General features: G+C 43.1%; 2 protein-coding genes across 2 annotated transcripts in view; one reads left to right on the forward strand and one right to left on the reverse strand.

Moving 5' to 3' along the window:
• Positions 1–1,818: 1,818 nt before the first annotated feature.
• Positions 1,819–18,650, forward strand: aass (aminoadipate-semialdehyde synthase; the record flags this gene model as incomplete). Its single annotated transcript, XM_079224320.1, has 23 exons — positions 1,819–2,037; positions 3,534–3,710; positions 3,967–4,051; positions 4,688–4,755; positions 4,882–5,028; positions 5,113–5,191; positions 6,834–6,961; positions 7,757–7,902; positions 8,092–8,214; positions 8,553–8,664; positions 8,749–8,808; positions 9,404–9,471; positions 11,760–11,881; positions 12,215–12,344; positions 12,751–12,861; positions 13,059–13,167; positions 13,536–13,676; positions 13,826–13,993; positions 14,504–14,599; positions 16,254–16,369; positions 17,195–17,283; positions 17,722–17,898; positions 17,980–18,650. 23 exons carry the CDS (start codon positions 1,819–1,821, stop codon positions 18,096–18,098), a joined length of 2,790 nt encoding a protein of 929 aa, XP_079080446.1. The 3' UTR covers positions 18,099–18,650.
• A 3,467-nt stretch (positions 18,651–22,117) lies between these two features.
• The window catches only part of ptprz1a (protein tyrosine phosphatase receptor type Z1a), a 70,447-nt gene continuing 66,004 nt past the window's right edge, over positions 22,118–26,560 (reverse strand). The window contains exons 24-31 of the mRNA XM_079223127.1: positions 26,249–26,395; positions 25,589–25,682; positions 25,367–25,440; positions 25,132–25,263; positions 24,307–24,471; positions 23,376–23,518; positions 23,128–23,263; positions 22,118–23,022 (exon numbers count right to left, since the gene is read on the reverse strand). Coding sequence (XP_079079253.1) covers positions 22,876–23,022; positions 23,128–23,263; positions 23,376–23,518; positions 24,307–24,471; positions 25,132–25,263; positions 25,367–25,440; positions 25,589–25,682; positions 26,249–26,395 — 1,038 coding nt within the window. The 3' untranslated portion in view covers positions 22,118–22,875. The remainder of the gene's footprint in view (positions 23,023–23,127; positions 23,264–23,375; positions 23,519–24,306; positions 24,472–25,131; positions 25,264–25,366; positions 25,441–25,588; positions 25,683–26,248; positions 26,396–26,560) is intronic.

A 26,560-nucleotide genomic window follows, 5' to 3' on the forward strand; every position in this document is an offset into this window, starting at 1 on the left:
TTTTGCCCCTTTTCTTTATACTTATAAGTTTAAAAAGTTTTAATATTGGGGGTGAATACAGTACTTGTGCTTCACTACGTCATCACAGTGCGACAGGACCGAGCGGGAGGCCGCTCCTCAGCTCTGGCCGCTGATTGGCTGAGAGGCTTCCACCCTCTATAGCTTCATAAGCGCTCTGCGTCACGCGACAGGTTTTAGTTTGAAGGGGAGCGGCAGTCACGCGCTCGTTTTCTACATCCTGGTGTGCCGTAGAGGCGGTGACAACCCACGCAGCTCCGCCCGCGGACTTTATCAACTTGTAACCCACTTCCTTCAGCTCTACCGTGGGCGTGCACGTTTGACAACAAACCCACTTTTCCTCTTGTCGAAAATAAACACTTCAACTTTACAAATACAGCGGTTTTGCCTTCAGAATAAAAGGAAAACATTGTACTTATAACTATCTCAAAAGGTCATAAACATTACGTACATTTCTAAAACTTTTTGTTTTATTTTGAAATTCTGACCGGAAACAGATGAGTTTACTCTCGTGGGTAAGTTGCAGCCCGTCTCACCTCTATGTGACTCTCTGGCGCTGTCGGTGAACACAAACCGGGAAAAGGGAAGAAACAGGTGAGTTCGACCCGGTCGCTGCTGCACGTGCAGCCGCTTATCGATACTCGTTATCGATTATCTTAAACCAGCGCGTGCGCGTCTGGTGAACCAGACCCCGGAACTGACCCATGCGGCGCACTGTAGGTTAAATCCACACCGACGACTTCGAGCTGCACCAAACTCCATTCACATTTTTCCTGATTTTTAATTTACGCGTCTGCGGGTTTCAGCTTTGACTTTGCAGTAATTTCTGCTTTAGTTAGTGAATCGGTTTCATGTTACTGTTGCATATCGATCCGCCAGTGCAACTGTGAGCAAGACTTCTGTTGGAAGGTCTTGCATTGGGGTTCAGGTTTACTGCACCATAAGTGATTCCCAACCTGGGGGTCGGGACCCCCTCAAGGACGTGCAAGACGCATAAAGGTGCAATGGCAGCATTCGGCCTCTAGTTGTCTCCCGAAATAATAAATAAATACGACCAATATTGTTGCACACTTTCATAATAAAAGGTCATGCTTGATACTTAAAATCTTCTTTGTTTACTGAGGGAATAAATCAAGAGAGTATAGTCCTTTTCTATTGACTTCTATACAACCAGAGGAGTTGCCCCCTGGTGGTCAGGAGAGAGTGGGGTTTTAACAGATGAGGCATAGACTTCTATACAACCAGAGGAGTCGCCCCCTGGTGGTCAAGAGAGAGAATGCAGCTTTAACACATGAAGCATGGACTTCTATACAACCAGAGGAGTAACCCTCTGGTGGTCAGGAGAGAGAATGCAGCTTTAACACATGAAGCATGGACTTCTATACAACCAGAGGAGTCACCCCTGGTGGACAGGAAAGAGAATGCAGCTTTAACGCATTAAGCATAGACTTCTATACAACCAGAGAAGTTGCCCCCTGGTGGTCAGGAGAGAATGCAGCTTTAACACATGAAGCATAGACTTCTGTACAACCAGAGGAGTCTTCTGGTCGGTTGCTCCTCAGCAGCTCTTTCCAAGCAGCTCTGAATCAAACTCCAATGCCAGTTTATCGGTGAGTCAAACGTACAGTAATGCATGGTGTGCAAAACACTCACATTTCCAAGGAATTAAAGTGTATATATATTAGTCAGCTTATTGCGTAATGTATTGTAAGTACACCGCCCTGGATGTTCCGATGCAGCATTTTTTCCCTTGTGATCACGGCTCCACGTCTTCCTCTCAAAGCAGCGGGCGGTGAAGTCATGTTCAGACTCCTCGGCCGACAAGGAGCGAGGACGAGGAGCTGCCTCGCGGCGCAGCGCCGCCATGAGCACCACAGGGCCGTCATGGCCATCCGGCGCGAGGACATCAACCCCTGGGAGAGGAGGGCGCCGCTCGCCCCCAAGCACGTCAAGGAGCTCACCGCCGCCGGCGTCAAGGTCCTGCTGCAGCCGTCCAACCGCAGAGCCATCCACGAGAAGGTAGGGGGCGGTAGCACTGGAACTGTGGGAGGAGCAGTACAGGAAGTAGTGCGCAGTAGTAGGAGCAGTACAGGAAGTAGTACGCAGTAGGAGCAGTACAGGAAGTAGTATGCAGTAGTAGGAGCAGTACAGGAAGTAGTGCGCAGTAGTAGGAGCAGTACAGGAAGTAGTACGCAGTAGGAGCAGTACAGGAAGTAGTGCACAGTAGTAGTAGTACAGGAAGTAGTGCACAGTAGTAGTAGTAGTACAGGAAGTAGTGCACAGTAGTAGTAGTAGTACAGAAAGTAGTACGCAGTAGTAGTAGTAGTAGTAGCAGTACAGGAAGTAGTACGCAGTAGGAGCAGTACAGGAAGTAGTACGCAGTAGGAGCAGTACAGGAAGTAGGGCACAGTAGTAGTAGTACAGGAAGTAGTGCACAGTAGTAGTAGTACAGGAAGTAGTGCACAGTAGTAGTAGTAGTAGTACAGAAAGTAGTACGCAGTAGTAGTAGTAGCAGTACAGGAAGTAGTACGCAGTAGGAGCAGTACAGGAAGTAGTGCACAGTAGTAGTAGTACAGGAAGTAGTACGCAGTAGTAGGAGCAGTACAGGAAGTAGTACGCAGTAGGAGCAGTACAGGAAGTAGTACGCAGTAGGAGCAGTACAGGAAGTAGTACGCAGTAGGAGCAGTACAGGAAGTAGTACGCAGGAGCAGTACAAGAAGTAGTACGCAGTAGTAGTACGCATCTACCGAATACACGTTGCTTTATATTACTCGTATCATTATAGAACATTATTATATTGCTACCACTTATTATTCTAATTTCAAACAATGATATGATTATTATATTTAATCATAGTCATAATAATATTTATTATTAATACTATTAATATATAATATATTATAATAATAAACATAAATGCAATAATAATACATATTATTATTGCATTTATTTATTTGTATCATTATTACTATATTTATCATTAATATTGGTATTGTATTCATTATTATATTCAGCATTACTAGTTGAAGTATATTTGTATTTATTATTATATTTTTGTAGTATTCAGTTGACATGTTCTGTAATTTCTATTATATATATATAAATATACTTTATTGTACTTTATTATTATTATACACACTGTATACAGTAATAATACAGCACTATTAAGTGTAATTAATAGTGCTGTATTACTGTATAGACTTTGTATAGTATATTTACTGCACATAATATACATAATGCTATATGCTCAATGCATGTACATGCATAGTGTAGTATCTATTATTCATACAGATACTTATACACCTTTTATATGTATTTTTATTGTAAACAGTACACACATCATGGCTACCGGAGTTACGTTAGTGGATTTCTGACTTTATTTTGCACAATCCTCTTATATAGTCAACGGTATTGTAATTTAAATGTCTCATTTAATGAAATATGAATAAATTAAACATGAATAGTTCCTCATGTGTTAAGTACTGAAGATCTCACTTGGCCCGTTGTGTGATCAGGACTACATGAAGGCCGGGGCCGTCCTGCAGGAAGATCTCTCGGAGGCGTCCCTGATCCTCGGGGTGAAGAGGCCGCCGGAGGAGAAGATCATCCCCCGGAAGACGTACGCCTTCTTCTCCCACACCATCAAGGCCCAGGAGCCCAACATGGGGCTGCTGGACGACCTGCTGAAGAAGGTGAGTCGTGGAATTTTAAAATGGTTATTTCCAGGCCTGCAAAAGTCCTTGAAAAAATTAAAATCCCCAAAAGTTTAGTAAAAGTCATGTAAATGTGTTATATTCATGTGTTCATGACGTTCATTTACGCTGAGTTTGAAATAATGAATATGCTTTTAAAAGAAAGACTCAAAATATAAGCAGGCATAAAACAGGCATCTATATAAACGTTTCTCTTCAGTCATTGAACATCCGAGTGTTTGTCTTGTGTCCTCAGGAGGTTCGTCTGATCGACTACGAGAAAATGGTCGACGCCAACGGCTTCCGGATCGTAGCGTTCGGCCACTGGGCCGGGATCGCAGGTACGAACGCCTCAGCAACATGAACGCCTCCACAACATTTATTTTTCGCCATAACTACATTGTTTTTTCAAAGCCAGAAGCTGGAAAACAACTTTAATTATTGACAGATTTTCATCTTTCTGACGGTCCTTGAACACATCATGTGTGACGAGCGCTTCTGTCAGAAAAAAAACTACCGAAACGAAGCTTTACATTTTATTTTCTTCTGTCTCATTTAAAATGTTTTCACAAATAAACCGTTTACTTTCATCAAACTCTGTAAAAAACACAAAATTCTGAACTCCTCACTGAAACTATGACGTCATGGTTAATTAACCTGAGACCGACAGTCATGTGACAACAATTCTGTTAAGCTTGTAAGAATGAGAATAGCTTAAAATATACAGCACATAAAAATAATTTATCAAAGAAATTCAAGGTTTTTTTTATTTTTAATGATTTATAAGTGTGTTATTCTGCACTACACACATGTTCTAGTTCTCTCTACTTCTAGTTCTGTTTCCAGAGAGGAGCAGAACTTTTATATTGCAGTTTCTAAGAGTAAAATGTGACCGGAGAAAATGACGCCCTGCAGCTTCAGGGTTCAGAGGGTGAAACGGAGGTAATCTGTATTTGTTTTCTCTGTTGTTTTTGTAGGAATGATTAACATTCTGCATGGTTTGGGGCTCCGCTTCCTCGCCCTCGGCCACCACACTCCCTTCATGGTAAGAGAACGTTCTTCGAGAACTCGACCACAAAGAACCGATATGTGAAAACGCCGTCCTGCTTCCTCCAACCTTTCCCCTCTCTCTCTGTCCTGCCGCCACTTCCTGTCTCTCTGCCGCTCGCAGCACATCGGCATGGCTCATAACTACAGGAACGTCAACCAGGCCATCCAGGCAGTGAGGGATTGTGGGTATGTGATTTCCATGGGGCTCATGCCCAAATCCATCGGCCCCGTGACGTTTTGTTTCACCGGCACCGGCAACGTCTCCAAGGTACAGCCGGGTCCAAAGAAATGCATTTTCACTGAGGGATATTTGGCGGGATTTGATCTTATTGACTTCTTTCCTTCCCGGCAGGGAGCCCAAGACATCCTCAACGAGCTTCCTGTCGAGTACGTTGAACCCCACGAGTTGAAGGACGTCTCTGAAACGGGAGGTACGTCGACCCCGCGCTGCACTAAGAGGGGCCCAGTCAAATTAGAGGTTCTCTAGGAACCCTGGTGCTCAGAAACACTACCACTTTAGTCCACAGGGGGCGCTAGAACCAACGCTACCACTTTAGTCCACAGGGGCGCCAGAACCAACACTACCACTTTAGTCCACAGGGGCGCCAGAACCAACACTACCACTTTAGTCCACAGGGGGCGCAAGAACCAACACTACCACTTTAGTCCACAGGGGGCGCTAGAACCAACACTACCACTTTAGTCCACAGGGGCGCCAGAACCAACACTACCACTTTAGTCCACAGGGGGCGCTAGAACCAACACTACCACTTTAGTCCACAGGGGGCGCAAGAACCAACACTACCACTTTAGTCCACAGGGGGCGCAAGAACCAACACTACCACTTTGTCCACAGGGGCGCCAGAACCAACACTACCTCTTTAGTCCACGGGGGCGCCAGAACCAACACTACCACTTTGTCCACAGGGGCGCCAGAACCAACACTACCTCTTTAGTCCACAGGGGGCGCCAAAACCAACACTACCACTTTAGTCCACAGGGGGCGCCAAAATCAACACTACCACTTTAGTCCACAGGGGGCAACAGAACCAACACTACCACTTTAGACAATAGGGGCGCCAGAACCAACACTACCACTTTAGTCCACAGGGGGCAACAGAACCAACATTGCCTCTTTAGTCCACAGGGGGCGCCAGAACCAACACTACCACTTTTGTCCACAGAGGCGCCAGAACCAACACTACCTCTTTAGTCCACAGGGGGTGCCAAAACCAACACTACCACTTTAGTCCACAGGGGGCGCCAAAACCAACACTACCTCTTTAGTCCACAGGGGGCGCAAGAACCAACACTACCTCTTTAGTCCACAGGGGGCGCAAGAACCAACACTACCTCTTTAGACAATAGGGGGCGCCAGAACCAACACTACCTCTTTAGTCCACAGGGGGTGCCAAAACCAACACTACCACTTTAGTCCACAGGGGGCGCCAAAACCAACACTACCTCTTTAGTCCACAGGGGGCGCAAGAACCAACACTACCTCTTTAGTCCACAGGGGGCGCAAGAACCAACACTACGTCTTTAGACCACAGGGGGCGCCAAAACCAACACTACCACTTTAGTCCACAGGAGGCAACAGAACCAACACTACCACTTTAGACAATAGGGGGCGCCAGAACCAACACTACCACTTTAGTCCACAGTGGGCAACAGAACCAACACTACCACTTTTGTCCACAGGGGGCAACAGAACCAACACTACCACTTTAGACAATAGGGGGCAACAGAACCAACACTACCACTTTTGTCCACAGGGGGCAACAGAACCAACACTACCTCTTTTGTCCACAGGGGTCAACAGAACCAACACTACCACTTTAGTATAGGAATCTGAGCGGTGTAAGACATTTTGAAATGTTACACGCTGTCGAAGCAGCACAAAGTTAGTTGTTAACGGGGAAAAAACACTTGCCATGTTATGAATTAGTTATGTTATCCATGTCAATTTTAAATATCATCTGGGAAGAAACTGGTGTGTTCTGATGGACGGAGATCTTTATAAGTGCAGACGGGATCACTTAAAGTTTGTTGCTGCTGTTGTTCCCTTGTTAGATATGACCAAAGTGTACGCCACCGTTCTGAGCCGACATCACCACCTGATGAGGAAGAGCGACGGCTTTTACGACCCCATGGAGTACGAGGACCACCCGGAACTTTACACCTCGCACTTCAGGACCAGCGTGAGTGGGCCGGCCTCCGTTCAGCCACCGCGGTTACAACACTGCTCGTCCCAACCTCCCACCTGCTCCCGCCGGTCCCCTCGGGGGCCTCCTCCTCTATTTTCGGCACTAAACAGTTGCCGGTTGGTGTTTCAGGACAGACGTCACATGGCCTGTTTTCACACAGCTGTTATCAGGTTTAACTGTTGTGTTGACCTTCATCACAGAGAATTAACCAGTACATCTGCCTGGTCAATAATCCTTCACATCAGAAGAATATGTCAAATACTCAAAAGGAAAGGAATTTAAGTAAGATTGAAAAACATACATTCTTTCTCTTCTTTTTATTTTTTAAACTTATAGTCATTTCATTATCGATTCCTCTGGAGGGATTGTGTGGTCTATAGATAGTCTATAAATTAGACTGGACGGGTCGTGTGTTTTCAGGGGAAGATAAAGCGGAGTGTCATCGGCATAACGATGAAAGGAAATGTTGTATATTTTTTAATGATTTAGCCGAGGGGAACCATGTACATAGAGAACCAAATGGGACCGAGGATGGAGCCCTGTGGGACTCCGCTGGAGAACGTTTTTAAACTCGTCAAACTTATGGCCGTTAAAATATAATACATAATAACATAGTGTGTGTGTGTGTGTGTGTGTGTGTGTGTAAAAATACATCTCACCACAATTTACAGTAAAACATTGCACAATAAGTTACTTAAAAAAAAAAATGTAGTGGAGAAAAGTGGTTCCAAGACTTCCTGGATTCTGCGTCACACTCGTCACAAGTGCCGTGTCATCTCTTAACTCCAGGTGGCGCCCTACACAACCTGTCTGATCAATGGCATTTACTGGGACCCCCAAACCCCTCGACTCCTCAGGCGACTGGACGCCCAGAAGCTAATGCGACCCAAGATCTCCCCGTCGGCCACCGAGGGATCCCCGGGGCTGCCTCACAAGTAAGAGCGCCGCGTTGTTGGAACATATCGCCCATGTGTATTTATATCTGTTTGTGTATATATATAGTGCATGGACAGCAGTGTGGAAGCTGCTGTATTTCCACAGAGGTCGAAGGTCACATCTGTATCTTCAGTCGTGTGTACAGAGTGGCTGTCGCTCTGACCTTGACCGCTCCTCTCTGTCCACAGACTGCTGGCCATCTGTGACATATCCGCTGACACCGGGGGCTCCATCGACTTCATGAACGAGTGCACCACCATCGACAAGCCCTTCTGCATGTACGACGCCGACCAGCACATCGACCACGACAGGTACGGCGCTGTGACCCCTGTGTTGCACACCTGCATGTTGCACACCTGCAGGTTGCACACCTGCGTGTTGCACACTTGCAGGTTGCACACCTGCAGGTTGCACACTTGCAGGTTGCACACTTGCAGGTTGCACACCTGCTCGTTCCAAACCTGCACTGCACGTTCCAACACCTGCACGTTCCAACACCTGCACGTTCCAACACCTGCACGTTCCAACACCTGCACGTTCCAACACCTGCACGTTCCACACCTGCTTGTTCCACACCTGCATTACTTCATTCGTAACTTATATATGATGCCGTGTGAGTAAAGTGCGTTGACGCTTGTGGCCCCGGCAGCGTGGAGGGAAACGGGATCCTCATGTGTTCCATCGACAACCTTCCCGCTCAGCTGCCCATGGGAGCCACGGATTACTTCGGAGACCGACTCTTCCCGTACCTCTGGGAGATGGTAAGAGGAGCTGCCGCCGGGTGACCTGGGTAACATATATAAACAGAGATGGGACTTTTAAACATAGTGTTGTGTCATCATCAGCTGCCTTCAGACGCCACCAGACCGCTGGACGAAGAGGACTTCAGCCCGCAAGTCAGAGACGTAAGTCTTGTAATGTTATCTGTCGGGAAGGATGTCACTGCATCTGCTGCAGGGTTGTTTTTAGATCTGCTGTTTCTTATATTTCTTTTATGGGAGAAAAAATCATGACTCGTGATGTCAAGCTGCTGGAAGTCAAAGCTTCACGTGTTAAAGCTGCATTCTCTCTCCTGACCATCAGGGGGCGACTCCTGGTTGTATAGAAGCCTATGCTTCATGTGTTAAAGCTGCATTATCTCTCCTGACCACCAGGGGGCGACTCCTCTGGTTGTATAGAAGTCTATGCTTCATGTGTTAAAGCTGCATTATCTCTCCTGACCACCAGGGGGCGACTCCTCTGGTTGTATAGAAGTCTATACTTCATGTGTTAAAGTTGCATTCTCTTTCCTGACCACCAGGGGGCGACTCCTCTGGTTGTATAGAAGTCTCTACTTCATGTGTTAAAGCTGCATTCTCTCTCCTGGCCACCAGGGGGCAACTTCTATGGTTGTATAGAAGTCTATGCTTCATGTGTTAAAGCTGCATTCTCTCTGACGAAACTGATTTTACTCTTGTGCTTGTGATTTGAAAATGCTGAATCCTTTCTCGGCTCCTGAAGGCCGTCATCACATCCAACGGAGTCCTCACCCCAAAGTTCGAATACATTGAAAAACTTCGAGAAAGAAGGTAAGACTTCTTTCACCTCTTTTGTGAGTTCATCTGTTTCGTGCGGACGTCCCGTCGGCGTTGATGGTTAACGTCGTCGGTTGAAGCGATATTTTTATAAACTTTTGGTGCGTAGTGTATGTTTTTAGGGGAATGTTTAGCATTGTGTTTGTGTGCGTTTGGGGATTATTCTGAGTTTCTCTTTTTTAATTAGTCTTAAAACAAATGTCAAAAACACTGCTTTGGCACACGCCTGTTCCGTCTACGAGTTAATGCAGCCGAACTATGGAATAACTGTGATTGATCTTCTCTTCTGACTTTGTTTAAGACAGAAAACAAATGTTTCATCTGCATGTTTATTGTTGACTTGAAATCCTCGTCTGCGTTCTGTTTTCAATTTTTTATTTTTAATCTTCTTTGATTAATTTCCCAATTGATTACACATTTAGCGTCTTTTACCTCGCTGCTTATCTGCAGCTGCAGTCAACGTTGCTGTTTAACAAAACAAACATTTTAATGAGCTAGCTGGTCAAATCTAATCTGATAACCCTTAATAATGTTTGTTTCTTGAGATTATTAACGTCCAGGTTCGTCAGACTGTTTGCACAAAGAAAGACTTGGGCTCATATTTAGGCCGCCGCTAAGACCTGAAGAGTTTTCTTCCTAATTGATCTGAAGTATCATTTTTCCAGACAAGCCATGCCACCAAATCTTAATCCTTTTGATTGAGTTTGGCTCCTTAAGATATGTAAAGTGAGGGAGAAATCCTCCTGAGGGAACGTCTCTCTTTTCTTAATTAAGAGGACGATGCTCGGCGCCGGTCGGACCGGCGGTCGGACCTCCAGCCGGTCCCCGCTGCGCCCCTGCGTGAGCGCGGTGTCGCATCCAATTAGCCCGAAGCTAGCGAGTCCAGGGGTCTGACTCCTGGGGGGCGGGGCGGAGGCGGTTGGCGGTGGGATATTAATGCCACAGGTCACTCGGGGTGATGCCTCCATTATGGTGTTATTGTTGTGATGGTGTTGAGATAATCCAGCATGCAGAAGAAGAAAAAACCCTCAATGAAGTTGTCTGTAAGAAGTCTCGGTTTAATTAACTGACGCTGGAAACTGCGACCAGAAAATATTATAAATGTGTTTATGAAGTTTGACAAAAACGGTAACAATATTTTAACATTTAGTTGAATGAACCAATCAAATGCATTATTATAATAATAATATATATTTTAGTATTTTAAGATTACTCATTTTCCCCTGCTAAATATTACAAATTAAATACCAGTATATTAAAATGTATAAAAACAATGACATCTGATTTTCTTTAATACTTTAAATGTAATATTAACTATTAATAGCGGGTACATTTTTATAAAATATTTAATTTAATGTTGATAATACTTTGCATTTATATCACTTATCCACAACGGATGTTTTAAATTTTTACTTATTATTTATATTTTTTAGACGACCACGACCTCGTCATTCACTACGATGTTTTTTTTTTATTTTTTATCAGAAATATATCTAGTGAACAATTAAGTTGCACAACTAAGAAAAAGATAAGAAAAAAAAAGGTTTTGGTCCACCGTTTTTGTACGAACATTATTAAAACATAATTGAATTAATATATCAAAAACTACTTTTATTTAAAAAAAAAAACACTTGTTTTGAATAAACTATTCCTTTTAGTTAATTTTTCTACAGTTTTAAATTAGAGGTTCTTTGAAAGAATCAGTGATGTAACAGTGATTTTACTTTAACTGTTGCTTTAAATGTTCTGCATAACCCTAAAGCCTAATAAGCCTTTTAATATAAAAATGTTTAGCATCATGGTCGTAACAATGCAATGCTTTACTAACTTTTTCCATATTTTCTTTATAAATATATATGTATATATTTTTCTTTTATTTTTTTTCTTCATAGACAAAAATGTTGTCCATGAAGTTTTTTTAAATAGCAAGCAAATGTTTAAATGGAATATAGCAGATTCCCCCAAAAAACAGCTTTGGTGGTTTTTTAGTCATAAAACTAAATGTATAAAGAGTCAAAGTTGAGCGGATGCTTTATTTATTTCTGCTCAGCCAGAAGTCCAATCATTAAGGACCACGTTTTAAACAAATCTGAAATGTGTATTATTATTTCTTTAATTAAAATCTGAACTTTTCTTTGTGGTTTCCATCTTTTTAAAATCTCATGTTGTTCATGTAGTTTTGTAACTCTGAGTAGCTCAAAGTCTAACGGCTAGTGAGAGGAAAGTCACTGATTAAGTTTCATGACGAGGGTTCTAAGTCTCTGTTCCCTGACGTTCCTCAGAGAGAAGGCTCAGATCATGAAGAAGGTCGGCATGAAGCGCATCCTGCTGCTGGGTTCTGGGTACGTCTCCGGACCCATCGTGGAGTACTTGACTCGCGACGAGAAGACCCAGGTCACCGTGGGTGAGTCGGCCTCCGAAAAGACACGAAAGGGACGTACCGGTGGAAATGTGTAACGACATAAAGTTCAAAGGTCTCTGAGTCCGGCTCCTGGTGTGACACGTCAGTCACGTGATCGCTGAAATGCCATCGACCTTCTAGTTTGATCCTTAGTGAGTAAACAAGTACAGTAACCAAGTACGAGCTTAGTGAGTAGCCAAGTACTCCTCTACATTTTGGAGGTACATATTGTACTTTTCACTCCTCTACATTACAGGCAACCTGCCAATCCTGTAGTTAATCCCAGAGAAACGTTCTTCATGGCCGTTTACATGCGTTTTCCTGTGTTCCTCTCAGCGTCGGTGCTGCTGAAGCAGGCGGAGGAGCTGGCAGCCAGATATCCCAACACCATCCCCATCATGCTGGACGTCAGCAGCCAGGAAGGACACCTGGACTCTCTGATCAAAGATCACGACTTGGTCATCAGGTACAGCACATGGTGTACGGAGTCGTGTACATAGGGTACAGTGTAGTGTACGGAGTAGTTTATGGTGTACTGGGCGTAGTTTAGGGCTTGTTTTGTGGGTAGACATCTTCCTTAATCCGGGTCGAGTGACTAGAAGAAAGTGCGGCCTCCGTTTGTTTACTAGGAGGTCTCGTTGCTCTGGTGAGGATTCTCTCTGACCAATCAGTGGCCTGCAGTGTTTTAATTACCTCCATCTCCTCGATAATAGCCCTTCTAGAGACCGACGTTAGCATAAACACTGACATTTACATACGACAGCTGTCTTCAGTACAATAATATCGCATCTGTCCGTATCAAATAAAAAGTACCAGGTACCGCCCACATCTTTTTGCCGATGGGAAACGTCTGTCCTCCCTCTGCTCCTCAGCATGCTGCCGTACACTCTTCACCCGCTCATCGCCAAACACTGCATCAAGAGGAAGGTGAACATGGTGACGGCCAGCTACCTGAGTCCTGCCATGAAGGAGCTGCAGAGCAGGTGATGTACATGGGCTTTACGAACTTTACTTTTACTCTTTGACGTGCCAGAATTGGCTTAAAGCTAACGTTTCCTCTACCGGTCATAATAATAACAATGTCAGTAGTGTAAACTTGTTTACTGAAGTGATTCAAATGTATTTTAATGTGCCTTTTAATCAAGAAATGCAAAAAATGAATATTATGTTTGTGGGTCAGTGCGGTGGAGGCCGGTGTCACCATAGTGAACGAGATGGGACTGGACCCGGGTATCGATCACATGCTCGCCATGGAGTGTATCGACAAGGCCAAAGCTGACGGCTGCACCGTGAGTCAGCTGTGTGTGTGTGTGTGTGTGTGTGTGTGTGTGTGTCAAGAAAAAAAGGTTTCCATCAAATTGTAACGGTAATCTTAAGCGTATTTCCACAAAATTGGAAAAGGAAAATGATAATCAATGCACCTTTTCACCCACGACTGTTATGTTACTGCAAATATGAGCAGTTGGTTAAACCACTGTTGAAGTAACGTTTTGACCCAAATCTGTTCCAGCGTGTCATTTACATTTGAAGTAAATCACCAAACCGCTTTTCTCCGTTTATAAATTGGCTTCTAGCGGGTGACCGTCGGACCTCTTTTAAAACAAACACGTCACAAATGGTTTCGTGCTAAAAACAATTAGCGGTTAATTGCCGACAGGTGGAGTCCTACAGCTCGTTCTGCTGCGGTCTTCCTGCTCCAGAATGTTCCGACAACCCTCTCCGCTACAAGTTCAGCTGGAGTCCGTACGGCGTCCTGCTCAACACCATCAGCACCGCCGTCTTCCTCCGAGACAACCAGGTACGGAGGCCCGGAAGGGCCAGACGACAACACGTTCACTCTGTGGATCTTTCCCTCTAGTCACGGCGCTTCCAGTTGAGCAGGGAGACTGACTGTGTGTGTGTGTGTGTGTGTGTGTGTGTGTGTGTGTGTGTGTGTGTGTGGTTCAGGTGGTGACCATCCCGGGTGGCGGCGCTCTGATGGAGTCCAGCACGCCGATGGATTTCTTTCCTGGTTTCAACCTGGAGGGCTTTCCAAACCGCGACAGCACCAAGTACGCCGAGGCTTACGGCATCCAGACCGCGCACACACTGATCAGAGGAACACTGCGCTTCAAGGTACCACACACACACACACACACACGCATTTTCAGCTTTACTTGCTTAACCTGCTTGTTGTCAAATTTGATTTGTTAAAAGAAAAAAAAGTATTTATGTGCAGTAAAATGTTCTGTCTGTGTTTTACTTTTATATCTGATGTTTCTGATTAATATTCCTGCTGCATTAATGTGTATGTTTTATTTTACCTTCATCCTTCAGTTCATCATAAACATTCACCATCAACACATAAAGGAACACTTCATCCTTCAGTTTATCACTAACGTTCACCATCAACACATAAAGGAACACTTCATCCTTCAGTTTATCACTAACGTTCACCATCAACACATAAAGGAACACTTCATCCTTCAGTTTATCACTAACGTTCATCTTCAACACATAAAGGAACACTTCATCCTATAGTTTATCACAAGTGGAGTGAAGTAACTAAAGCAGGCAGATAAAAGTAGTGGAAGCGTAGAAGCGTCTCGGGTGTAAATGTGTTACACATTGTCTCTCGTCCCAAAGGGCTTCTCGAAGGCCATGAGTGGGTTCGTCAAACTGGGTCTGATCAACAGCGACCCCTGTCCCATCCTGAAGGCGACTGCATCCCCCGTTTCCTGGGTGAGAACCGCCGTTCTGTGTATAAAGTGTGCTTCTTTCTCCCGTCTGTCATTAGGGCTTAGAAAAGTGAAGCTTCTGTGGAAGTGGGTTTGAAGAGTCTCTTACTGTCAATAGCTGCTCGTCAACATCAAGGCTGCAGCGAGGCTCTCTGACACCATGAGAGCTTCACGTCTGTCGTCTTTGATCCCTTTGAGATGAAAGAGAAACACGCGGCTGCATGTTCATCAGAGAGCACGATTTAAATCTGAAATTCCACCACTTGTGTTTCTGAAAACACTCATAAATGTCTTTTTTTTTTATTATCTGGAAACGAGATGCATTGATAAATGGAAAGAAAAATAAATGTTGCCCCCGGAGCCGCTAAGACATGCTTTAAAAAAAGGTGGCTAATCTCCATGTATGAAGAAAGGAGTAGGAGACGGTTAAGAAGATAAGACCCGGTGTAGAAGCTGAAGAGGAGCTAGGAGACAGTGTATAAGCTAAAGTGGAGCTAGGAGACAGACTGGTAGCTAAAGTGGAGCTAGGAGACAGACTGGTTGCTAAAGTGGAGCTAGGAGACAGACTGGTTGCTAAAAAGAAGCTAGGGGACAGCGTAGAAGCTAAATAGGAGCTAGGAGACGGTGTAGACGCTAAAGAGGAGCTAGGAGACGGTGTAGACGCTAAAGAGGTGCTAGGAGACGGTGTAGACGCTAAAGAGGAGCTCGGAGACGGTGTAGACGCTAAAGAGGAGCTAGGAGACGTGTAGACGCTAAAGAGGAGCTAGGAGACAGTGTAGACGCTAAAGAGGAGCTAGGAGACAGTGTAGACGCTAAAGAGGAGCTAGGAGACAGATTGGTAGCTAAAGTGGAGCTAGGAGACAGTGTAGAAGCTAAAGAGTCGCTAGGATACGGCGTAGAAGCTAAAGTGGAGCTAGGAGACGGCGTCGATGCTAAAGTGGAGCAAGGAGACAGTGTAGAAGCTAATGAGGAGCTAGGAAACAGACTGGTAGCTAAAGAGGCGCTAGGAGACAGTGTAGAAGCTAATGAGGAGCTAGGAGACAAATTGGTAGTTAAAGAGGAGCTAGGCGACAGTGTAGAAGCTAAAGAGAAGACCGACTGGTAGCTAAAGAGGAGCTTCATGAAACAGTATAGGAGCTAGGAGACAGTCTAGTAACTGAATAGGATGTTAAGGAGACAGTCGAGGAGCTAAATAAGACCTTCATGAAAAAGTATAGGAGCTGAAGGAGATCTTTTAAGAGACAGTTTAAGAGCTAAAGAGGATCTTAAGGAGACATTCTAAGAGATAGGTCTAGGACACAGTCTATGAGCTAAAAAGAATATTAAGGAGACAGTGTAGGAGCTAAGGAGGATCCTAAAAAGACAGTCAAGTAGCTTAAGAAGATGTTAAGGATACCTTTTAGGAACTAGAGAAGAGCTAGGAGCAAACGAGGAGCTAGGAGACAGTCTATGAGCTAAAGGTGATCTTAAAGAGACCGTCTAGGAGATAAATATATATCCACCTAGGAGCTTTTGGAGACATTGTATACTATAGATGAGCTCAGTCAGACTAGGAGCTAGGAGACCTTTCATGTATAACAGTGAAAAAACAAACGTGTTTTAAATGTGGTAGTCAATAAGTATAAAGGAGCAACAGTGATGTGTCCTCTCCTCTACAGAAAGCGCTCCTGTGTGAGCAGATGGGATTGTCCTCTTCTATTTCCCACGATGCCTTTGAAGAAGCCGTATTCGAACGCATCGGAAAGGACGACTTTGTGATGGACTCCCTGAGATGGTGAGACTGAAGTACTCTAATCAATTTGGCATCCATAATCTAGTTTTAATAAAAAAACTTTATTATTTGATCCTGCTGATTTTTAAGAAGTAAATTAGCGGGAGTAACGGACAAACTAGGTTTGAGAAATATTTTTGAAAAGTAACTAATACTTTTCCACGAGGTCGATTGGTGGAGTAAAATTAGTAATTAACAATTGCGTTGACTCTGGGAAGCGGTGTGGTAACACCCCCTTTTTCAACAAGTGCTTTTGTTGCTCTTCAAAGTTGGCATTGGCGCCGTGGAGCAAGGCCGAGGCTGCGCCTCTTATGCACACTTTTCACTTCCCTCTTCTTTTTTTAGTTTTTAAACGAGGGTGCCTGAAGTGGTGTAGCGTGCACACTCTTCAGTTGAAACCAAACTTTTTTTTTTTTTTTTTTTGCAAATGTCTCTTCAGACCAAGGCCCCCCATTGTTCTGGCGCCGAGGGCTGAGCGAGGGCCCCGGTGGCATTGAAGCGTGAATTCCTCCGAACGGTAAAAGTGAACCGTTGGAAACATTCCAATCCGTGCAGTAAAAAAAATAAAGGGTAAAAAGCCAAACGAAGCTTCGAAGCTCAAGTTGAATGACTTGTTGTTCATTTATTCAATTCACCAGAAAAGCAGTGACAAAAAGCAACTGCTCATCTCTTTAGATTTAGCCAAGGATGTGTGGGCTGCCGCCTCGAACGGCACCGTGGTGGTAAAGCAGAGTAATTTTTCTATTAAACCTTTTGAAACGGCTTTGTGAAGGTTATTTTATTGTGAGGAAAAAGTCTCTTTTTTTTTTTTTTTGTCTCTGTGTTCAGGTTTGGGATGCTGAGCGACGAGCCGGTGGTTCACGCCGACAGCGTTCTGGCCGCTCTGGCAAAACACCTGGAAGCTAAATTATCCTTCGGTGAGGCGCATTGTATTACTTAAAAACAAGTACAATAATAATGCTGTTTTTTTTAACGGACGACATCACAATCCTAACTTCTCTCCATCGGCTTCCTGTTCGTAGAATTCATTTAAAGATTTTTGCTTCTCACTTTTAACGCACGTCTAAGATGTAGAAGAAAACCCCTTAGGATCCGACTCGTTGCCTTAGATCCTCAGGTTGGGTCCTTCTGGCTGCTCCAAAGTCGAGTTTAAAAACTAAAAGGTGACCGTGTTTTTGCCTTCACGACTGAAGAGATAAAGCTTTTAAATCACCTCTTTAAAAATATTTTTTACAGACGTGATGTCGTCATTTTAAGCTTTGTTTTATTTCATTTGTTAAATCTTAATTATATCACATCTATTGGTGTCTTTGTTGTGTGTGTTGAACTATTAATGGTTTTCATCCCTTGCTTAGCTAAGTCTGAGCGAGACATGATCCTCATGAGGAACGACGTTGGGCTTCGCCACCCAACCGGCGAGCTGGAGACCAAACACATTAGCCTGGCGGTGTACGGCGACCCCAGCGGCTTCTCCGCCATGGCCAAAACTGTGGGATACCCAGCAGCCATTGCTGCCCGCATGGTCCTTGATGGTTAGTGACGTCCGTCTGGAAGATTGTTTCTGTCTCAGGAATTAAGTAAACATTTAATTGAAAGAGTTTTTCTTCCTTCAGGTGAAATCCTTACAAAGGGACTCGTGGTTCCGATGACGAAGGATATTTACGTGCCGGCATTGGCCTGCCTGAAGGAGGAAGGACTTCACTTCATGTTCAAGAGCACCCTGCAGGAGTAAAAGCCGAGCCTCCAGAGAGAGAGCGCTGATCAATAATCATTATCAATAATATATAACAAACCGCCGAGATCATTTACACAAAAACAAACTGCCTCTTCACCAACTTTATTCAAACTAAATCGATCATAAAGGGAAATGGGGCAAAAAGGGAAACGGGGCAAAAAGGTCAAATATGTCAATCCCCAGAAGTCATTTTGTTATTGTGTTCGAAATTTAAATGTTGTAATAATTTGGTTTTGAAGCGAAGTTTTAGGTCAGAAGCTCTGAGTTTGTCGACTGTCAGAGAAACGTTCTTCTGTGAAGTGTAGAAACTCGACTGATCAAACGCCATGTTTGCCGTTAGAAATTTAAACCATTAAATAGCACAAACATTGTCTCACTAGTCAGGTAGAACTACTGTAGAAACCAGGACTTCTGAGTAAACTATTCCTGTAGACTAAATGGTAAATTCTGACATCGCAATGAGCATAGTTTGTCTTGTCAGTCTGTGCAGCTAACGTAAGTTTCTTGCTAGCGTAAGTTTCTCTAGTCAGTCTGTGCAGCTAACGTAAGTTTCTTCATCATTCTGTGCAGCTAACGTAAGTTTCTCTAGTCAGTCTGTGCAGTTAAAGTAAGTTTCTTCATCATTCTGTGCAGCTAACGTAGGTTTCTCTAGTCAGTCTGTGCAGCTAACGTAAGTTTCTTCATCATTCTGTGCAGCTAACGTAAGTTTCTCTAGTCAGTCTGTGCAGTTAAAGTAAGTTTCTTCATCATTCTGTGCAGCTAACGTAGGTTTCTCTAGTCAGTCTGTGCAGCTAACGTAAGTTTGTCTGGCACAGATGAGTAAATCATTAATCTGCAAAGTTTTTATCTGGAAAGTGCAAAGATGCTGAACGTCTTTTTTTTTCCTTCCCTACATCACCTTAAAACAGCATCTGATTTCTCCATTAATTAAAGATCCAATAGAAACCCAGCTCAATACTGCACCGACCTTTAGAGTGTAATAACCTTCAACAAAAGAAACATCACCTTAGTTACAAACTCGCTTCACACATTTCTTCAAAGCCGTGATGGAAATAAAGCAGTCTGACATCAGAACCATAGAATACTGTTAACAGCTCCCATTCTCAGGATATTATATTGTGAAAGGAAGTCGTCCACTGTTTTGTTCAGAGGGAGCACTAATGAAACTGAGAGCGGTTGGGTATTATTTTCATCTGGTTTGAACGGGATCATGAGTTAAACGTTTTATTTTAGAATTGGTCTTTTTTTAGGTTTATGCAACATTTGAGATATGATTGCCTCTCAGTTTCCATATCTCAAATATGTATTATAATACCCAAATAATATTTGTAATGCATAAACAACTCAAACGTTTAAAAGTATTAAGTCAGTGTCTGATGATCAGAAATTATTATTAGTTTTTGTTCACCTTTTCCAGCTGGTTATCCAGAAATAATTATTTAATTAAGCAGTACCATAATTTCCAAAATACCAAAGACCCCATGTGGAGGATTCAAACATTTAAAAATAGTATCTGATACTGTCTTGTCGATCTGTGCAGCTAACGTTAGTTTCTCCTGTCGGTCTGTGCAGCTAACGTTAGTTTCTCCTGTCGGTCTGTGCAGCTAACGTTAGTTTCTCCTGTCGGTCTGTGCAGCTAACGTTAGTTTCTCCTGTCGGTCTGTGCAGCTAACGTTAGTTTCTCCTGTCAGTCTGTGCAGCTAACGTTAGTTTCTCCTGTCGGTCTGTGCAGCTAACGTTAGTTTCTCCTGTCAGTCTGTGCAGCTAACGTTAGTTTCTCCTGTCGGTCTGTGTAGCTAAAAAAAGACCAGAAACGGTGTTCCTTGGCACATGTCGAGCTCAGTAGAAGACATTTTTTATTTGAGTTGTTTTAAAGGGTGAATTCCGTTTTGTGGAACCAGAAGTTTCTCAGACTGGAGTATTTATTATCCGCCACCTGAGCAATATTTATTGTATTTTTTGTGGGGGGGATGTGGTCACTTTGTAAACGATTTGTTAAATGCTTTAAAAAAAAATTCCCAGAGAGAAATATTTTATAAGTACCTGAGATATATTTTTAAAAGTAATTACATTCATACGTTTACTTAATCTAGTTTATATGTGGACCTCCAGAAGGTTTTAAACGGCACCACGTTTGATATTTTGGTAGATTAGTAGGTTTACATCTGAATGGCACAAAGACAGATGACGCTACACAATTTTTGGGTGAAAGAGAACAACACTAACATGTTGGTGATCAAAGTATTGGTTTTATTTACTTCCAAGGAAACCTCCAATATTGATTTGTCCTTCTTGTTTCAGCTGACATTATTGCCATTCATGATGACAAAACACGCATTTGGTTGGTTTTGATATCCAAAAATGTAAAATAAAAAAAAATAAAAAAAGTTACATGAATAAAAGTAATTACGTTACATTGTTTCTTTTTTCATGAATTGGATACAGAAATATCAATTGCAAATGCGATAATTGCATTATTTTGATTCACATTTGCATCTCATCAATGCAATTGCAATTACATTATTTATAGTTGGGTTTTTACTGTATCAATGTGTTAATGCATTCTAATTAAAGTATTTGATTACACTGACACATTGTAGCCTCCATACTAGTTAAGGGAAGTGGAATGTTTCTTTTTTTTGGTAAGGTATTTGGATGAATTTAAACTTTTCCAGATTTTCATCTTTTTAGTAACTTTCTAAACATCTTTGAAGCTTTATTTCACTCAAGTCATGCTGACGCCCTGCGGATTAAACTTAATGTATGTGACAACTCTTACTAGTTACTTCAGATTGATATTTTATACACAAGCTGTAGATTAATTTGATTCAAAGTGCATTTTGCTTATAATACTAATGTGCGTCTACTGAAGTAAAAGTACAATACTACAGTGCAAATGTACTCCATTACAAGTGAAAGTGCTTAAGTAAAACATACTTCCACTACTAATCATCTCATAGCTGACTTTCAGATTTAAGCAATAGTCAGATATTTTGGACTATCCTGTTCTGAAGACTTCAGCCTCCAGCTCGGGCCTTCTGAAGGAGAAAAAGACAATCAGCCTGTTTGCTTCCACTCAATTTGGAGGCAGCCATGCAAACTAGGCCACCAAGCAGGGGATAATTGGGCATGTAATTATGAGAAGTCAAAAATGCAAATTAAGGTGTGGATACGGCGGCCGGTCAAGATGACGTCTGGGACACTTGACCTATTTTCTGTCCTGAAAAGGCGCGTTTCTTTTTGCGTCTTGAGTCTTAGCCCGGATTACCACATGGGAAATCAATTGGAATAATCAGTTCAGCGCCGGGATTAAAGCATGACTCCATAAAGGGAAAATATATAATCCACATGCTGGACAGCACTTGGTTTTCATTAGAACCACGTCTTTATTTTCTCTATTTCTGTGTTTGTTAACACCTCTCAGGGATGTCTGCTCCCTCTTTTGTCTCGTGGTTGTGACCTTCCTGTGGGCAGGCTGTTGGTCGGGGGAACTTCGTCTCATTCTGAAAGTCACTCATGAGTAAACGCATCAGCTAAATTCATGTGACCTGCTTGTTCAGCCCGAGTTTGATTGCCTCTTCGTTGTCCTGCGGAGTCACGTCTTTCTTTTTTGTTTACCCTTTTAGCTTTTTTTTACCGTGATGTGAAAAATCCCAATCAGCTACAATTTTTATGACATTTCTTGTGGATGTTCATGGTCTCCACAGGCTGAGCCAAAAATATTTTTTGTGTTTTCCCCCCAAAAAACACTGGTGTACACAAAAATATTAAACTTTAATGAGCAGCCTGAGAAACAAAACAAAACAAAAATGTCCCGATCCTGTTTCTTTTACCGCTGACCTTTTTTCTTGCTCATTAATCCCCCTCTGTTCTTTATATAGCTAAAGAATAATAGCAGAAAGAACATTATTGGCTGTTTTTTCATAATGACAGACAGCCGTTTGTGTGTATTAGTGTACTTGTGTTGTAGTTTTGCACACGGGAACAAAAATACTCCAAAAGGCTCCTTCTTTGGTGTTCTTTCACTTATTTAATCCTCTAGCTAATAATCCAGCAGTGTTTCATGTCCAGCTAAACAACAAACATGTCAGTACCCCATGCATCACATTTAGTCTGTTACAAAATCCAGAATATAAAAGCATTAATGTTCTCCAACTAAGCAATTAGAATTAAACCATAACATTCGAATGCACTAAAAATGGTAAAATATAAAAATCTAAAAGTATAAATAGAAATTTGGTCCATCAAGTTGATTACTATAATATTATTTACATTAGATTATTATTTTTATTATTCCAGGCCCTTATATTTGACTGCAATAGCACACTGCTGTTACCGTTGCGATGGTATTTACAGAAAGGAGTTCAGTGCAGGAGCGCTATAAAAGACAAGCTAACAAAATATCTCATTTGATGTAAAAAGATGCTTTTTCCCTTTTTTTTCTCCCCTATTTGGCTCAGTGCCAATAAATACAAAAGGTTTAGGAAAAGTTGGTTAGTTGAGTGAAACGTCTCAGGGCGGTACAGCGTTAAAAACAGTGGACAGTTAGTCTACAGTTCGTATCAAAGTTAGAAGTACAGAATGAAAAATACAAAAAGGCACACATTACAAAACCGCAGGAAGTCCAGATCCATCGGAGGAGAAACCCGGCCCTCCTGAACGCTGAGGATTATTATTTAGTAGATGTAGCACGAGTCTGGCATCGGGAGAAGCTCTGTTGGCGATTGACGTGGAGGGCTCAATTGTAAAAGTTAAACAAGTTTTTGGGGGTTTTTTACACCAGGGATTCGAGGCTCTCTGCAGCAGTGCTGGCGGTTCCCACCACAATGGTACCGTTGTTGTCCGAAGACTGGAGGGTTTTCTCATCTTCTTGCGTCCCGATGAGACTCAGCATGGCTTTGTACAGGAACTGGAACTGCTCCTGTTAGACAAACGACAGATAATATATAAACAATATCCCCCAAGTTGTAAAGTGTGACAAACATGACGTCATCGTCAGCATATCGTGAGACCGTAAATGCCGTACAATGTCGCTGAAGGTTCCCGGTCTCATGAGGTTGGTCAGCTTGGCCACTTGGAAGACGTCGACCGAACCTTCGGCCTCCAGCTGACGAGTCAGAGACGACAGAGCGCAGAACGTTGCTGCCGTGGCTCCGCCCACACTAGAAGAACAAAAAGAAACTCTCGCTGTGAAACGTATTCATTCAGAGCAGAGAATCCCTGAAATGTCGTTATTCTCATGGAACATGGCCGACTACTCGGTGAAGGTCTTACTCGTCGTAGACCACGGCGGGGCCGTCCTTGGCGAGGCTCTCCTCCTTCACCAGGTTGAGCAGCTCGAAGGTGTTGCTGATGGGACTGTCCGGGTTGGGCCAGCGAGGGGCCCGGTAGCGCCTCACCTCCAGAACGAAGTCGTCCTGAAAGAACGAGACCAGACATCTGTCACAGCCAGCCAGGACGTTCTCAACGTTTTGTCCTCTCACCCTTCGAAACAAAGGGAAGCCTCTCCAGTGTTACTTTGGAGAAGTCCTTTATTGGCTTATACTGTGCCGTAATTCATAATCCTGTTAACAATATATACACAGTGGCATCAGAAAGTATTCAGACTTGCACATTGGAACACTTGAATGTGTTGTAGATAAATGTTCTAATGGATTAAATTGTCATGGTTGCAGTAGGATGACGTAAAAAAAAAGTGCAAAAATAGTATGTAGAAAAAATGTAAAAAAAAATATATATACAAATTCTCAGCAAAAAAATGATAAATTATTGAAAAATAATCTTTGTTGAAAAATAATTAAACATGATCTAAATGGGTTGTGGTCATGTTTAATTGTTTTTCAACAAAGATTTTGTTAGAAAAAAGTCACAACATTTGTATTATACAGTATGACATAAGGTAATTAAAACGTCATAATATTGTATGCCATAATAAAGTCATTACAAATATATATTATCTTAATTGTGCATTAAATTCAAAGGATTCATCCTCCGTCAGAACATTTCACGGACATCCAGCTAATATGTATTCTTCTATCGATGTGCTGTCGCTGCATTGAAAGGACATTTGAGATATGTTCAACAATTAATCACATGCACGTCTATTGTAACCTGGAGACAGGACAACTCAAACCATGACAAATTGAAGCTAGCGACATAAATAATGCCGATAAAAGAGAAAAACACTTTTATAAGTCGCACTAACCTGTGTAGCTTCCAGTACGTAGTCCTGGACCACCACCATGTCCTCGTTCGTCAGACAGATGTGGTTCTCACTCCTCTGAGTGACAGTGAACGTCTCATAGCTGATTGGCTGCCCTTTACGTGGCCAGAGGACACACAGCTCCGCCTCCTCCTCTTCCTCGGGTTTCTGACAACACAGGAAGTCAGCGGACGTTCATCACAGATTGAAATCTGAAACTACGGCGGCTTGTCATCTTGTTATGAGTCAAAGAATCTGAGCGAACGAGCTTTTGTGAATCCTAAATGAACAGTTATCAACCCTCATGCCGACATATTGACGCCATGTTGGCAGAACGGTGACATTTTTTTAATTATTATGTATTTTCTTTTGGTGTATAAATACCTAAAAATACAAATTGTTGCATTGTCGTTCCCTCAGAATGAGCTGATTATATCCACGTCTCCATAGCCTGTACATAAGAAGTGGACAGAGTCATAGTGACCCCACCGGTTGGTTTGGGGAGGCGGACCTTAAAGCAGCAAAAGTACAGAGTCGTAGTCAGGATGTGGTTAGCCTAGCTTAGCATTAAGACTGGAAACGGAGCCTCGCTCTGGCCAAAGTTTTAAAATATCACGGATACACAAAAGAAGACAGTTTCAACTTCACCAAGAAGAGTTTTTAGTGAGCTTTAGAGGCGTATTTTTTAACTTTGAGCCAGGCTAGCTCTTTACAGTATTTATGCTAAGCTAGGCTAATCCCTCCCTGACTCCAGCTCTGTATTTGAACACACAGACGTGAGCATCTCGCTCTCTGAATTCAAAGAGCACAGACTTTGAAATCGCTCACCTCGCCCGACGGCGTCCCCATCAGCGACACGATGACCTGAGCGTTGTGGTCCCATAGCATCCTCCAGAAGTCCTTTATGGTGCCGGGCAAAGGACTCTGGGTAATGATGAACTCGTTGCTCTGCCTGTAACCCTGCAGGAACATAAACTTCAGCATCAATACGATACATTTCGCTTCTGTTCCCCCGTCAAATGTCTTCAACTCAATCCAACCAATGACCCATGGTGGTTCTTACTGTGACGTATGATGCGTTGATGTAGTCGGACGTTTCTCCCGCCGCCGTGGACAAGCGCACGCGGGACCTCTCAACTGCAAAGACAGAAAGAAGAAGAAGAAGAGAGTCATGCAGCGCCATCTTTCCCCATCGATCTTCCTCAAACTGCAGCCGGAGAGACAAATCAAACGTTCACGTCCGACTGAGGAACGCCTTCTGTTTCCTGGAGCGCGCCGGACTCACCGGGCGCCGCGGAGCAGCTCCTGTTCTCGCTGCGGTCGCCGTCCTGCAGAGCTGCAGAGTAGTCGCACGGCTTCACTCCGGACTGACAAAGCAGCTGTGGGAGAAAAACACCAAACATCTGGACACGGCTGGAGAAGCATCATCTGCGCAAAGTGCTCAGAAAACAATGTTTTGAATGATCACTCTTTATTTTTGGGTGTTTTTTTGATGACAGCTACAGTTTTACAAGCCTTTTATCTGTAAAGTTCAGGATAAAGCCTTAACATATTTGATATTTTCTTTCCAGAAGAATGTCCAAGTTCTTTCTCCAAGAATACTGACGGAAACAACCCAAACTTGTTTTACTTTTTATTTTTATATTTTTTTACTGTAAACCTTATTTCCATCACACACATTCAATCTGACTTCTGCATTTATCATTTTGAAATGGTTCCTATATTGACATTTAGATTTAGATTATCAATGACCAGCAGTCAGCTGGTTTAAAACAAACAGAAACAATGAAGGAAAGAACCAGAAAAAAACGTCATACAATTATAAATATACATTCTATGTTGCATCATACAGTATAAATCAATACAGACAAGCCCATTTATGGGATTTTTATCTAAACGAGTCATTAAACTTCTGCAGAAGTGGACCGTGTGACGAGCCGCTCACCTTGAACTGCTTGTCCAGGCGCGTCCTCCCAGCAGCCACCGGGGTCAGCAGCTCGTCCACGTACCTGTGCAGCTGAGCCGCCGCCACCTCCGTGTCTCCGGACAAGATGGCCTCCACCAAGGCGTCGTGGATGAAAACATACTGTTCCTGCAGAGAGGAGGGACGGACGGAGGTTAGACTCTGAGACTGAGGCCTAGGTATCGTGAAAAAGTCTTATTCTTGTTTGTAATATAAAGTATTTATGTTTTTACGTTGTCCACTATGAGTAATGCAGGGACCTTTTGTTCAATAAGAAGAACAATTATGTGAAGT

Source organism: Taurulus bubalis, assembly GCF_910589615.1.
Source record: "Taurulus bubalis genome assembly, chromosome: 9".
NCBI lineage: Eukaryota > Metazoa > Chordata > Actinopteri > Perciformes > Cottidae > Taurulus > Taurulus bubalis.